This window comes from Papio anubis, chromosome 2 (assembly GCF_008728515.1).
Source record: "Papio anubis isolate 15944 chromosome 2, Panubis1.0, whole genome shotgun sequence".
In the NCBI taxonomy this organism is placed as follows: domain Eukaryota; kingdom Metazoa; phylum Chordata; class Mammalia; order Primates; family Cercopithecidae; genus Papio; species Papio anubis.
In genome coordinates, this window is record NC_044977.1 from 43,404,160 (window position 1) to 43,419,484 (window position 15,325).

General features: G+C 50.2%; 1 protein-coding gene across 6 annotated transcripts in view; it reads right to left on the reverse strand.

The window, feature by feature from the left end:
* Nucleotides 1-15,325, reverse strand: part of MYLK (myosin light chain kinase) — a 221,368-nt gene that overhangs the window by 17,240 nt on the left and 188,803 nt on the right. For all 6 annotated transcript variants that reach the window (XM_031663046.1, XM_031663049.1, XM_031663047.1 and 3 more), the window contains 3 exons: nucleotides 11,404-11,621; nucleotides 9,206-9,329; nucleotides 598-750 (listed from right to left, as the gene is read on the reverse strand). In XM_031663046.1, coding sequence (XP_031518906.1) covers nucleotides 598-750; nucleotides 9,206-9,329; nucleotides 11,404-11,621 — 495 coding nt within the window. The remainder of the gene's footprint in view (nucleotides 1-597; nucleotides 751-9,205; nucleotides 9,330-11,403; nucleotides 11,622-15,325) is intronic.

Below are 15,325 nucleotides of genomic sequence, written 5' to 3' on the forward strand. Positions count from 1 at the left end.
ACAGAGGCAGAGCTGGGAGAGGGCTAAGCCCAGTGGTCTGGGATCACAGCCTCCCTTTGGCCAGATGTTAGAAGGTACCTGGCTGTATTCAAGCATGCAGTTATTAAATAACTAAGATATAAAAAAACACTAAGCCAGAATAATAATAATCTGGGGATATGATTGGGACCCACAGAGAAGGTCTAAGATGCCGCTGTCCTCTGCTCTTGCTTGTTGAGAGGGTCCTTCCCCTGCAGCCCCTGAAGAGGGCTGTGGCTGGCCACAACTGTACCCAGAAAATAAGAAGGGCAGTCATTATTCACACAGAACAGCTGCCCCTCGCTCTGCAACGTGGTCAAGTGTTGCTTTTCAGGTCAGGTGTCTGAGCTTCTGAAGGTGAATTCCATGTCTAGCTCCAGAGGGCAGGGCCTAGGAAGTCGCCTCCCCGACCCACATGCACTCAGGTCTCTTATCACGCCCACCCTCCCTCAGGGAATGCTAGGAACGACTCAAGGCGGGGTGGCAAGGAGGGTGCCCCAACAGGCAAAGGAATCCCCCTTTGCTTCCCAACACAGGGCAGGGAGTGGGGAAGCAAAGACTGAAACCCCAACTCATTACTTCATATCTTTCTTCAGCAGATTGCTGATGAAATCCTTGGCATCGTCGGAGATCTCATCGAATGCCTCGTCGTCGAAATCCCAGGTGGCTGAGGTAACGTTGGCCAAGGTTTCATTATCGTTGTCTCCCATGAAGGGGGAAAGGCCACTGACTCTGCAGAGACAAGAGCAGGACAGCAGGTGTGGCTAGGAAAGGGCGTGCTGACTGAGGTCAAAGGTGAGGGTCGGCCAGCCTCCCCACCCCCAAACTCTTCTTGGCAAGGGCCAAGGCTCTGTGGGCCTTGCACCTGCCTTTCTTTCACTTGTGGAAAGAAAAGAGGGTGTGGTTCACAGCCCTGTCTTTTCTTGGTCACCTGCCTCTTGACACCACCTACCTGTGAAGCTGAGGTGCAGTGGGTTTGCTTTAGATTACGGGCTTCTGCAGGGTACACGGCAGGCTGATAAGTCCCTCTGTCCTGGTCTTCTATTCTTCCCCAAAGCCCAGGCTACAGCCTTCTCCAAGCCCCTTCCTCCTGTGCTCCTGCCCCCTCTCCGTGGACCCAGCACATGGTAGTGATCACCACGGCACCCTTCTGTCCCCTCCCTCCCAGCTCTCTCCACTCTCCACACACCTTCAGCTCCAAGAAGAGGGCCCAGCACATAGGAGAGGCTCAGCAAGTGAAGTGTGTGCCCGACGGAGAGATGGACTTTGAATCAGCAATGTAGGTTCAGGGAACCTGAGGCATTCATGCCAAACTAGAAAACTTCCCTATGAGGTGCTGTGGCAGAGGACAGACTGCAGCCTCTCTGCTTGCTGGATGACCTTGGACAATTCCCTGATCTGTGTCAGTTTTCTCCTCTAAAATGGAGAAGCTGCCATTTAACTATAGGGTGGTCACTTCTTCATCCTCAGCAGCATCGTGATGGCAGCAGACACTTATTAAACTTTTTCTATGCGCCAGGCACTGGGTCAAGTGCCTAAAATAAGTGAACTCACTTAATCTTAACACTGCCCTATGATGCAGGTAATTCTTATAACTTTGTTTTACAGATGAGGGAATTGAGGCACAGCCCAGGCTCAAGTAACCTGCCCAAAGATTCGTAGCCAGTGAGACTGGAACCCAGGTATCTGCCTCTAGAGCCTGTCCTCTTAAATGCTATACTATCCTAACATTTCTGTGAAGATGAAGTAAATTGCAGTGTTCAGCACTGGCACCAGGCCTGGTCCACAGTAAGGAGACAGTCCATGCCCGGAGACCTCATGCAGTTCTGCTGGGTTCCCTCCACTCCCTCACCAAGCTGTGAGTGCAGGAATGACTCTGTGACCAGCAGCTGAAGCCAAATAAACTTTATAAGGTAAGGAATTTCAAAACAAAATAGATTAGATTTGCGGCGTATTGACCTTACCTCTCACCTCTGTGCACCTCACCTTCATAGCAACAACCCACCCCACTGTTCACGCGGGCCTCGTGAGCCAGCCTCATGGGTGTTTGACCTGCACAGTTGCCCAGAGTCCCACCCTTAGACAGGCCCTGTGCTTGGTTTAATGCTCTGCTGCTGTCATCTCAAGATTCTCAATAAGGTTTGAACAAGTGGCCCCACCTTTTATGTTGCAAATTATGTAGCTGTTCCTGCCCTGACCTCAGCTGAGCCCCATGAGATGGGTCTGGGGGCCAGGCGTGGTGGCTCACGCCTGTAATCCCAGCACTTTGGGAGGCCGAGATGGATGGATCACCTGAAGTCAGGAGTTCGAGGCTAGCCTGGCCAACACAGTGAAGCCCTGTCTCTACTAAAAATACAAAAATTAGCTGGGCGTGGTGGCGAGCACCTGTAATCCCAGCTACTCGGGAGGCTGAGGCAGGAGAATCGCTTGAACTCTGGAGGTGGAGGTTGCAGTGAGCCAAGATTGTGCCATTGCACTCCAGCCTGGGCAACAAGCAAAACTCAATCTCAAAAAAAAAAAAGAGAGAGAGAGATGGGTCTGGGGCCCTCCAGCCATCAACCTGTCAAGTTAGGGCTTTACCAATGTCTCTTCTCCCAAATGCTTATGAATCCATCATCATAAGCCAAGCACTGACAGCTTCAGGAGTAAGGCTTTGGTTGAGTTTGACAGAACAAAACCCACTTGAAATACTGGGTGAAAAAGCTTGCCATGGGAGGAACCCTCTAGTGAAACCTTTTGTAAAGAGAAGAAAGCTTTTACAATGTGAATTGTCTCATCCTAATCAATATATTTGTGTTTCTGAAAAATAGGTTTTTGTGGATGGGATATTTTTAAAGCAAGACCCTGATTTATGTTTTAAGAAGGCAAAGAGAATCATTCTTGGTCATGTCCCCATGAGGGAAGGGTGGGCATTTACCTGTCCCAGAGTCTGCACTGTTATCTGCTGCTCCTTTCCCCTCTCTGGGCCTCAGTTTCTCCTTTTATACATCAAGAGGACTAGGCTAGATTTCCTAGGGGCCTCCCAGCTCTCTCCGTCTCTGTGACCCTGACCCCCATGTGGCCCATGCAAGCCCCTTCAGGAAGCAGCCTGTCTCTTGCCTGTCAGCCACCTGCTGCTTCTTTACATTTTCCACTGGAAACAGAGAGCGGGGAAGTCCGGCAGTACTCCAAAAGATGGCAGGAAAAGCAAACAACTCTGCTGTGGAATGCAGAAAGTTCCCCTTCTGCAAACCTCCTTTCCTTATTAGGAACTATAATCCTGCAAAGATAGGTCTTAATCTCTGCAACTCCGGGCACAGTCAGGGAGAGCCTCCTCGCCTCTGGCCTCTGGCGCTCTTCCTTCTTGGCAGCCTATTCATCTGAAATACTCTCCTCGCCCTGCCTGGCTCCTCGCCTGCCCAAGTTTCCCCAGCATTCTCCCTATTAAAGAGCACGTGTCTAGAATAAAAAATGGAATACATACACAGCATGTTGACAAAGAGGGTGTTCGAATTTTCAGTAATGCTGTTGCTAGGTGGTGGGGTTTTAGAGGATTTTAAAAAACCTTTTTTGGGGAAGTTTTTCTTTATTGCTAACATTTGCATAAGGGATCATGTCTTTTAATTGTTTTTTTTTTTTTTTTGAGATAGGATCTTGCTCTGTTGCCCAAGTTGGAGTGCAGTAGCCATCTCAGCTCACTGTAACCTCTGCCTCCTGGGCTCACGTGATCCTTCCACCTCAGTCTCCTGAGTAGCTGGAACTGCAGGTGCGTGCCAACACACCTGGCTAATTTTTTGTATTTTGGTAGAGATGGGGTTTCACCATGTTGCCCAGGCTAGTCTCAAATTCCTGAGCTTAAGCAATCCTCCTACCTCCACCTCCCAAAGTGCTGGAATTACAGGCATGAGCCACTGTGCCCAGCCTTGTCTTTTTATTTAGAAAATAGTCATTATTCTTATTTTTTATTTTTTTGAGACAGGTTCTCGCTCTGTTACCCAGGCTGGAATACAGTGGCATGATCATGGCTCACTGCAGGCTCAACCTCCCCAGGCTCAGGTGACCCTCCCACCTAAGCCACCTGAGTAGCAGGGACCACAGGTGCACGCCACCATGCCCAGCTACCTTATGTATTTCTTGCAGAGATGGGGTTTTGCCATGTTGCCCAGGCTGGTCTCAAACTCCTGGGCGCAGGCCATCCACTCACCTTGGCCTCCCAAATTGTTGGGAGTACAGGCGTGAGCCACTGCACCCAGCTAGAAAACAGTCATTATTTGTTAAAAAAAATCAACCAGTCAACAAATAATGTTAGTATTAAAACACCTCTTTATCTCCCTGGTCTCCTCTAGTTTTTAACTAAGAGATTGATCTGTTTTTCACAAAACTGTAATCAGTCTGGGCAAGTCTTTGGATGCTTTACTTTTTCTTCACTGGATGTATCAAGTACAGACAGACTCTACACATTGATTTTTAATGGTCAAACACTAGTCTTTGGTCATGAATGCAGGGCATTCTAATTTCTTAATTCTCAGCTCATTGCAAAAGAAATTCCCCAGGAGATCACAGTGCTTAAGAGCCTGTTTGGCTCTGGGGGCAGAAGGTTAGGAGAGCAGAGGGTGCAGAAATGCCTCTTGGACTACACTTTCTCTCTCTCTCTGTGTGTCCCAGTGGCCATGTGTGTGTGTGTGTGTGTTTTAGAGTAGGAGTCTTGGCGGGCAGGCAGGCCCTGCTCCCAATCCCAGCACAGGAGGAGGCCAGAGGCAGAGTGGATCAAGATTAGAGATCTGAGACCATCCTGGCTAACACAGGGAAACCCCATCTCTGAAAAATACAAAAAGAAACTAATGAAAGGCTGAGAATTGGCAGTAGCCACTGTAGTCCCAGCTACTGGAGGGGGCTGAGTAGGAGAATGGCATAAACCACGAGGCCAGGCTTGCAGTGGAAGAGATCAGCCTGCCTCCAGCCTAGGTATGGCAGAGCGGACTCCGTCTCAAAAAAAAAAAAAAAAAAAGAAGTGGGGTCTTGCTACTCCTCAGGCCAGGCTGGTCTTGAACTCCTGACCTCAAGTGATCCTCCCATGATAGCCTCCTGAGTAGCTGGGACCACAGGTGCACACTACTGCACCTGGCTTCTGTGTTGTGTTTTAAGCAGCAGACAGATGCCCCGACTGTATCAGTGGCCAGCTAAGGGGACCACATATCTGCTGATGGAACTACTGACTGCTGGGAAGGGGTTAGTCTTTTATCCATATTAGCCATCTGATACTCTGGTGGGAGAGCTGAGAGGGCTGAGCAGGTCCACAGGAAGAGCTGTGCATCATTTTGTGGACTGGCTGAGGAAGCAGTGACGTGGGGTTTAGTTCTGTTAGTAAAAGTTGAAGGTGGTGGTGGGGCTTGAGGAGGGAGCAGGATCCTAGGGCTGGAATCAAAGCACATTTCCAGGTTCAGCAGCAGAGAGGGCAGTGGCAGCCCCGGGTGGGGAAGGCAGAGGTTACTGGATCTGGCTGAGGAGCCCTGCAGCCAGACCCTGGTTTGAGGAGGCCCTGATGCCCCGGTACTGTGACCCCTCCTCAGCTGACTGGGCAGCTGTCACCAGAAGAGCTGACCTGCTTCCCTGCCACACACACCTCTCCTCCCTCCTGGCATCTCCTGACCACACACCAGGGTGGGGAGGGACAGCTGACAGCTGTCTGCACCATGGTGGGTGTTGGACAAACAAATAAGCATGAATGGGAAGGCTGTGCTGCTGGGCCCGGTCAGGAAGAGGCAGGAGGAGGAAGCAGAGCAGCCATTGCTGGTTCACTCTGGCTTGAGGGAGGCTGGAGAAGGCATTGTGAAGTAGGGTGAGGGACGGGCATGGAGAAGAGCTGTTGTGGCCTCCCCACAGGCAGCAAGGAAGTACCAAGTCCAGGAAGTAGGGGAGGGAGACAGCAGCGGGAGGAGTGCTGTTAAACGGAGGCAGGCTTAGGATTTCTTCCATATGGAGTGTGGCCTCCAGCTCTCTGGTACTGTCACTTCCTGCCAGAAACCACATGGCTATTGCTAACTTCAGAAGGTCTCTAAGTACTCACACAACCTACTGTCTCCCTTCAGGATCTGGGGTGAGAGTGTAGGGGCTCCACGACCCCATCTGCTCCTTCCCTATAGGGCCAGGAACTGTCCTGATGGCTGGGCTGGGTGTGAGAGAGTAAAGTCACATCGTCCTATGGTGACACGGTCTGTTGCCTTCCCTTCCAACTCCCTGGCCTCTCCATCTCTCACTGGCCTCAGAAAGGAGAACAGGAGGGGCTCTCTGGTACAAAGGTGGAAGTTGCCCAGACAGGGACTGCCCGACAGATGACTAGGCTCCAAAGAGAGGGACAGAGTGGGGCAGAAGATGCCATGAGGGCCACCAGAGAGCCTCTTTTGGGTGCTCCCAGCAGTGGTTCCAGAGTTCTGCATAGCAGGAGCTTAAAAGATACCACCTCCTTGGCACGAACGTTTTTTTCCAGCACGAGTCTCTGCTGAGAGCCCTGGCTTGGGAGGGGAACTCCCTGACTTCCATCCATGCTGAGAGAGTCAACCTGGAAAAGCCCCAGAGGGCAGTGGCTCACAGTGGGGGTCCAGGAGCCAAGATGTGGCACAGGATTGATCCAGGCTGAGTCTGTGCCACCTGGCCTGGGTCCCTGCCACACACACCCCTCCTCCCTCCTGACACCCCCTGCCCAAGCACCTGCAGCATCAAAACTATCTTCTCCCCATTTCCAAAACTCTGCCCTAGTTCTTGGTCTTTGCTTTAAAAGTAATCTGGTAAACAAGATAGCATAGTGTCCAAATTACTATGTTCCTCCACCTAAAAGAACTCTCATTTGACAATAAAGTGCCCTTATGACCCAGTTATTCTAGTTCTAGATTATACATCCAACAGAAATGTACAAATATGTTCACTGAAACACATGAACCAGAATGCTTCCAATGGCCAAACTGGAACCCACTCAAAAGCCTATCAAAGCAGAACGGATAAATTAACTGGATTATATTCACACAACGGGATACTACGTAACACTGAGAATAAACAGTCTACAATGACACATAGTACTATGAATGAATCTCACAAACGATGTCAAGCAAAAAAAGCCAGACACTTCTTTCTGTATTATTTCATTGACATTAGCCATGAGGGTAATGGTGACCTCTGGGGGTTGGTAACAGGGAGGGGCACCAGAGGGCTGTGGGGGCCTGGCAGTGCTTGGTTTCTTGATCTGAGTAGAGGTTACACTGGTGAAAACTTAGTGAGCAGTCTAGTCACTGCTCTGTCACAGAGCGATTGTCCTGGTTTGCCTGGGACTGTTCCCATGTTAGCATCGACAGTCCTATATTCTGGCAAACTGAGACGGCTGGTCCCCGGCCCGACTGTGGGAAGTGGGCAGCCACATGAGCTTCCTTGGCCCCTGTCACCTCAACGCCACATGAAGATTGAATCCCTGCCATGACCCACTCTTGGGTTTGTTCTGAGGATCAAACAAGGTCCTATGTGAAAATCTGTAGCTGCAGAAGATCCTGATGCCACAGCAGTGGGAAAACCCACTGAAGAATCAACAGTAAGGCAAGTCTCCATGACGGCTGGAGGGGGACCCGGCGACCAAGCCAGACCACAGGGCAGCTGGGGCTGAACAGAGAGAGCTGACCAAGGACTGCTTCTCAAGGGTCTGGTGTTTTTCCGGGGGCCAGAGGTTAACACGGCCCAGGCCTGGGGCCACCCTCAAAGGGGCAGGCCGGCCCCGCTCCCTACCCTGCTATTCCTTACTTATCTAGGGAGCCAGGAGTCAAGCTCGGTCCAGCTGCTGTCTTCACTTGTCAGCGCCCCTTCTCTAGGAGGGCGCGGAGCAGGAAGACGGGCAAGGCAATGCACACCTGGCCCGGGGTTTTCTGCTGATCTGGGGGAGGCAGTGGTGGTGCGGCTCATTCCAGGCAGGAAAGAGGATAACTGGGCTACAATGCCTGTGGCGCAGGTTCCACTGAGGGGACTGTCCTAACAGGCCACAGTGAGTAAAGCTCCTGAGCATGTGAAAAAGTCACATTGCACAAAAGTCACCCCACTTCTGCTAAAGCTTTTGTAACACTGGCTTCTAAACCTGGCTGTGTATCAGAATCACCCAGAGCCTTTCCTCACATTGGGGTCTGAAAGCCCCAGGGGTCTGAGAAAGTATTCCTAGAGGTCTTCCTCATTTTCTTTGAAAACGTTAAATTTTTCCTCTTGTTCTGACAGTAAAAACATTATCGAATGAAAGAATACACATCTGCATCTTTGGGGACACCATCCCATAACTGCATGTGGTCACACAGGTTCAGGGGCTGCCACACAAGTTCTGAGGCTAATGACTGTCCGCACCCTGGGGCTTCAGGGACTAAAGCAGCCAGAGCCCACCGAGAGAGTGTTCTCAAGCCTTGTTACTCAGAGCGCAGTCATTGAACCAGCACAGTCGCAGACCTAGAGCCTGTTAGAAATGTAGCATCTCGGGTCACCCAGACCTGAACAAAAACCCTGCAATGTAAGGAGCTGCCTAGGTGAGTCAGGCATGTTAATGTTTGTGAAGCACGCTGGCCTAGATGGCTGACCTCCCCTCTCCTACAGTATTGTTCATTGAAATGGCTTTGGATTTCCCACCTGATTTTTCAATTCTAATTACTGTGTTACTTTCTTTTGTCTGTTCATCCCATTGAAGGCTCGATCATCAATAGTGTTTATTAATTCATCCATATACTGGACTCAGAGATGAGGCTGGTAGTTGGGGTCCCCACACCATAAGGATGGAGTGTTATGCCCTGAAGACAATAAGGATGCCCAGAGATATGCCCCTGGCCTCCTGCCCTCCTTCTTTGTATACCCACACAAGTGAAGTTTTATTATTTGGTGCCAGCCACATTTCCCATCCTTCTGACCAAAGGCCACAGGCTGGCCAGCCTTGGGGACAGTGAGCTCCCAGAATGGGGATCTCGGCATGTGTAGCTACATGATGCTACAGAATATGCAGGCTACTGACTTCCTGGGAGCCCAGGAGCAGGGTGGGCTGCCAGGGATGGGAGGGGAGCCTGCCACCCTCCTGACTCTGGGGCGGGCTCCCCATCATGACAATGGCAGGGCAGCCTGGGGACTCTCCTGTGGAAACCTCAGCCCCCACCCACCGGTCCATCAAGTGGTCCACTGGTCCACCAAGTGCCCCGAGACTCACAGGATGTAGCAGATGACCCCGATGCTCCACATGTCTGTGGCATAGCCGATGGGCTCATAGTTGATCACTTCAGGAGCCACAAACTCCGGGGTGCCAAAGAGGACCTTCAGGGACCCCGCATTCTCTGAAACCAGGATGGAGAGGGATAAATTGCCAGCACATCACGGAGCCCGCTTGAGGCCAGCAGCTGCCCAAATCTGTGTGATGACCCCAACCTGGGAGGGGCCAGACACAGGCTTCGGCGCAGAGACCAGGCACAGAGACATCTGACTTCCTTGTTAAACAGGTGCATCAACACACCAGTGAAACCAACAAACCGCACACTCACCTGAAATGTCCTGTTCAGGTTGGGCAGGGGGAGAAGAGGCCATTAAAGCACCCGCCCCTGAATGGTCTTTTTGTGAGTCTGTCTCTCTCATGAGTTAGTTCCCCTAGGCAGGGACTGTCACTTACGCTTAATAATAATCTCTAGCATTCACTATGTCCTATGTACCCCGCTGGCAGCTTTACAAGGGTTCTCACCAACCCTAAGGGGTAGGTATAATGCCCATGCTGCTAAGGAAGTGAGGCCCAGGGAAGTGCAGTGGTTTCCCCACCTCGTTAACAAGTGGTGGTCAGGACTCAAGCCCAGGTAGTCCAACTCCTGAGCCATGCTTACTACCACTCCTCCCTCCTACCTCTCCTACTCCTCACACAGCTTCATGGCTGTCCTCCAGGAGCTGCTGGGAGGGTAGTTGGGAGAGGCTTCAACCCCAGGGTGGTACCACTTGGCCATAAAGGACCAGAGATGCCTGTTAATATGTGCAAAAGGCAGGTACCTATGGTATCGCTTAACTTCGCAGAGCTCACAGCAAATGTTCTAAAACAAAGCATTGAACAGCCCTCAGATGTGAAAGCTCTGCTCTAATTCCTGCCTCTCAGCCCTTTCTGCTACATTTTAGCCTTTTCCCAGTTCTCTGGTCCTTGGTGGACACGGTTGTTCCCATAATATCCCTCACCAGTGGAACCTGGACCTTGTGTTCCCTGGGCTCTGACACTGCCGACTCCTGAGGACAGCGGCCTCTCTATTTGTTTAATTTATTGGTGGTCACTGTTCAAAGGCAGGCCCTGTACGCCAGTCACTGCCTCTACCCTGTCCTGTTGGCAGGAGTGAGCAGAGCAGGCACATGTACCCAGCGCTGAGGTGTGCTTCTCACCTGACCGCGCTGACCACCAGACCAGTCGTGGTCTATTGGAACCTCGCCCCCCACCTTGCCCCTTTCCTCTTTATGACCAACACAGCCTCAGCCGGCACTGAGCGTCCTAGGAGATGTTTATTGGGTGGCATTCATTTGGCCCCTCCTTTCTACTCCCTGCAGGGTGGTGAAATAAAGCCAGCTCACCCCAGCCCTAGGGCTCCTTGCTAGCAGGGCAGTGGCTGAGAAGGGAGGATGAAGCTGTTTCCTCAATCACTGGGACATCAAAGGGCTGCAGAGGCAGGCTGTATGCAGGCGGAATGTGAGCCAGGTAGGCACCTACCAAAACGCTTTCAGGGCTGGCCTTGAGACCCTGACCGCCTCCCCCGTGACCTCTCTCCTGGCTAGCATAAGAGTCAGAGGTGCTACAGAGCACTCTCAGCAAGGTCTGGGGTCCTTGTTTCAACCCCAGCACATCCCCTGGCTCACAGTGGGACCTCCTGGGCAAAGCTATTGTGAACCCTTGTTTCCCAGTCTATAAGATGGGGCTCATAAAATCTACCCTGCCCACCTCATGGTGAGAATCACAGGGATTATTTTTATGTGCAAGTGCTCTAGAAACTGTACAGTATGATGCAGATGTACAGAGCCACCATCACCAAAATGACTTTTGCTGCTAATGGCACCAGAGTGAAAAACAAAAGGGGATAATCATCATCATATGTACACTAACACCTAAGCAGTCTTACTATGCGCAAGGCACTCTTCCCATCCCTTTACCTATATTAACACATTTGATACTCCTAACGAATCTGTGAGTTAGGTCCTACTATGATCCCACTTTTCTGATGGGGAATTTGAGGCTTACTGTCACATCCAGTAAGTGGTAGGGGCAGGATTCGAACCTGAGAAGTCTTCATGGTCTCGGATTTAACCCCAATATTGTACATTTCCTCTCACACTTACTGTGAGGGGAAACGGCCACTGCAATACACGCTGGTGTCTGTGGGAAATGAGCCTTACCCAGCCTCCTGGCCAGACCAAAGTCGATGAGCTTGATCCTGGTGCCCGTCTTGTTGACACACATGATGTTCTCCGGCTTGAGGTCCAGGTGCACGATGCCCTGCTTGTGGATGTACTCCACCCCCTCCGAGATCTGCCGCATGTACTTGATGCACTCGCGCTCCGTCAGCTCGAAGTCCTCGTCAATGATGCGCTCAAACAGCTCACCTCCTGACACGCTGCGGGAACACGTGCACGGGGTGGTCAGGCCACAAGCTCACGGAGGCCAGGCTGGCAGGGAGTCTGGTCAGGGTAGGCTGGGGAGAAACTCGCAGGAAAGTCCAGGCAATGGGCGTGATGGGCACTTCCTGAATCCCCCACCCTTCCAACATGGAAGAAGGGTCAGGGCCTCCTGGTTTCCCATCAGGGAACCCTGCCCTGCACCCACTACTGGAGACTCAGGGAAGCATCTACGCTAGGCAGTTTCAGAGGTGGGTGTGAACAGAGAGATCCAGACATGATCTTCTTAACAAAAAGAGTGACCTCTGAACAGTCTCTTTCCCTCGAATGACCACACATGCCTAAGGGAACATTCTTGTGCCCTAGTGTGTCTTTTAGTCACAGGGAACTCAAGTTCAAAATACTCAGAGTTACCACAAGCATTTGTTTTGCATAGCCAGGAACGGAAAAATATCTTCAATCTTCAATAATAAGCCTCAGCAAATTTTCTAAAATTAGTTGGCTATAACCCATTATACCTACAGCTGTGACAGATCTGCTTACTCTGGCTAGGTCTATAGTATTGGTTTACTCCCTGAAGTCATAATTAACTGGTCTCCCCTGGACCTCTTCCTTGCCCCAGCTGTGTAATCCTTTCTACCTGGATAGGCTTTGGATCCTGGCTATGTCTAGTCAGCTTGGCTTCTGCAGCCACAGGCATGCATCCTCTGCTAGGGACTGCCCCGGGGTCTCAGCCATCAGCATATTGCCCTTCAGTGCAAATGCACGGCCTGCCGCCTGAGTTGCACGAGTTGTCTCTGTTCCCCTGTCCTAGCCCTCTGACCCACCTTTCTTGGTCTCTGCTTAGCAAGTTTAAAGCATCTCTCTGGTAACTTATGCAGCACCCAGATATCAGTAAGCTCACTTTTCTTTTTTTCTTTTTCAATTTTTTTTTTTTTTTTTTGGTAGAGACAAGGAGTTCAAACTTATGTTGACCTATGATCACACAACTGTGCTCATGCCTGGGTGATAGAGTATGACCCGGTCTCAAAAGCGAAAGAAAGGAAAGGAAGGAGGAGGGGAGGGGAGCCCCGGCTGGTCTGGAACTCCTGGCCTCCAGCGATTATCTCACCTCAGCCTCCCAAAGTGCTGGGATTACAGGCATAAGCCATCATGTCTGGCTTATAACCAACCTTCCTTCCTTCCTTCTTTCCTGCCTGCCTGCCTTCCTCTGTCCCTCCCTCCCTCCCTTCCCTCCCTCCTTCCATCCTTCCTCCCTCCCCTTCCCTTCCTTTCCTTTCCTTCGTTTTTGAGACAGGGTCTTGCTCTGTCACCCAGGCTTGAGCGCAGTTCTGTGATCATAGCTCAACATAACTTTGAACTCCTGGGCTCAAGTCATCCTGTTGCCTCAGCCTCCCAAGTAGCTAGGACTATAGGTATGTGCCACCGCACCTGGCTTATTTTTTAAATGTTTTGTAGAGACAGGGTCTCACTCTGTCACCCAGGCATAAGCTCATGTTTCTACAGTGGTCTGTAGGTCCACCAGTTGAACAAGGCGGGGTGGGTTCTGGGCCTGTCCTCTTGCAAGGGTATTTCCTCTCCTACAGAGAGTCCTCATGAAGAGGAAAGGAGTTGAGTTTGAATCCTGCTGCTGCCTTTTATGAGCTGTGTGACATTGGGCAAGTTGCTTAACCTTTCTGAGTCCCAGTTTCCTTATCTATCCCTGCCTCATAGAGTTTTTAGGAACGTAGGAGCCTTTGTAAAGTATCATGCCTGACACATAGAAGGTGCTCAACACTTCTTACTTATTGTCTGATAAGCTGTGGTAGGCTAGGTGGATCTTGTCACTGACCCCTGCAGGACAGAGACAGGGATGCACTGTGGGGCCCAGCATACCACAGCCTCTGCCACATGACACACACACTCACTTCTGGAAGGGCTGAACTGGAGAAGGTCAGTTTGTGCCAGTGACAGTTGGAGGGAGCTAGAACTGACACTTTAAAACCCATCTGAGAAGGAGGTCCCCAAATGGCCAGCAGGTGGTGCTCTTGTCCTCATGCCCCCCATTTCTAGTGCTCTCTACCAGGGCTCCAAGTCAAACTCTCATCTACATTCTTAGGTCTCAGCCAGTTCTTAACATCTCAGTGCTTCATTTTCCTCATTTGTAAGATGCAGATTAAAAACAGCCCCACCTCACAGGGTGGCTCCAAAGACTAAATGAGTCAACACATGTAAAGTGCTTGGAAGTGTCTGGCACACAGTCAATGCTCAATATCAATGATCAGTTTTCTATGTAAAGAATCACTTGGGGCTCTTATTAAAAATACAAATTCCCAAGCTCTTCCTCTGGAGATTTTGATTTAGAAAGTCTTGGGAGAGATCTAGGGATCTATATTTGTAATAATTACTCCAGGTCATCCTTATGATCAGATAAGTTTGAAAAATACTGGCTTACTCAACTACCACTCCTCGGAGGCCAGCTGAAATTCACACCCTCTGAAAAAGTCACTCCCCATTTCCTCACATGGAATGATCTTTCCCTCACTGGGCATCCATGGCCTTATGTCCACAGCCTTGTCTCTGCACTTTCTACGGCCTTATGTCCACGGCCTTGTCTCTGCACTTTCCATGGCCTTATGTCCACGGCCTTGTCTCTACACTTTCCATGGCCTTATGTCCATGGCTTCGTCTCTGCACTTTCTGTGTCAAGTTGGCTTTGCCTTGAAGTTCTGAACACATCACAGGTGGCGGGCTCATCTCTAGACCCTTATTTGCCTCCAACTATATTTGGTACAGACAAGGTGCTCCAAAATGTTTACGTTTAAATTTTAAATATTCTGAAAAAGCAAGCAACCATTGTTTTCAATGCCCTTGCGAACGTCTGAGGCAATGAGTGGTGGGAATCTGAGCCATGGAGATAATTCCTGATGCATTTCTGGAGGAAACCTATTCAATATAAATTCAAACAGGTTCAATCCTATTCAGACATAATATATTTTGAAAACTGTTCCTATGGTTCAACTTTCTAAGATGGAAGGGGCTAAACAGGCAGGATTAATGGTTCTGTGGGTTTCTTTTCAAATTACTCAACGCTATGGGTGGAAAATATTGGTTTGATAGACAGAAATTGCCACCCACAGAAATGGGATGCCAAGGGCCAAGATTAGGCTTAATAAATTAATGGTGAGTGAGTGAATGACTAAATAAATAAGTGATCCCTAACCTAAGGAATCAGATTCATCCCCCAAACCCTAGACCTTGGCTCATAGAAAGCAAGAAGAAATGGTGCTGTCAGGGGACTCGAGACCCTCTGCTCCTTGCCCCATGGCAGCCAGCTGGAACGTTCTTTGATAAATTTTGCTAATAGTAGCACAAACATGAGATGAGCCATGGATGACACAGCTTAAACTTCACATTGTCTTCAATGCTCAGGGTCCCACCACCACCTGGAATGTCCCAAGCACTTCCAAAAGGACAAGCCCAAGTAGGTCAGGGGTCCGAAAGAACCACTGTGTCAGACCAACTGCTATATGGTGGGGGCTCATCCAGTAATCAGAAGTCAGAAAGGCTGAAGACACATTCATTACTATTTCCCACTAGATCTGAGGCAACTTAACTTAAGGCTGGGACCCTGGAATACATTTCCATTTTTCTATCCCCAGGCATCATCCTCCTTTTAATCTCAGTTTCTCCATCCAACAAGGGTAGCACATTGCACTGGTGA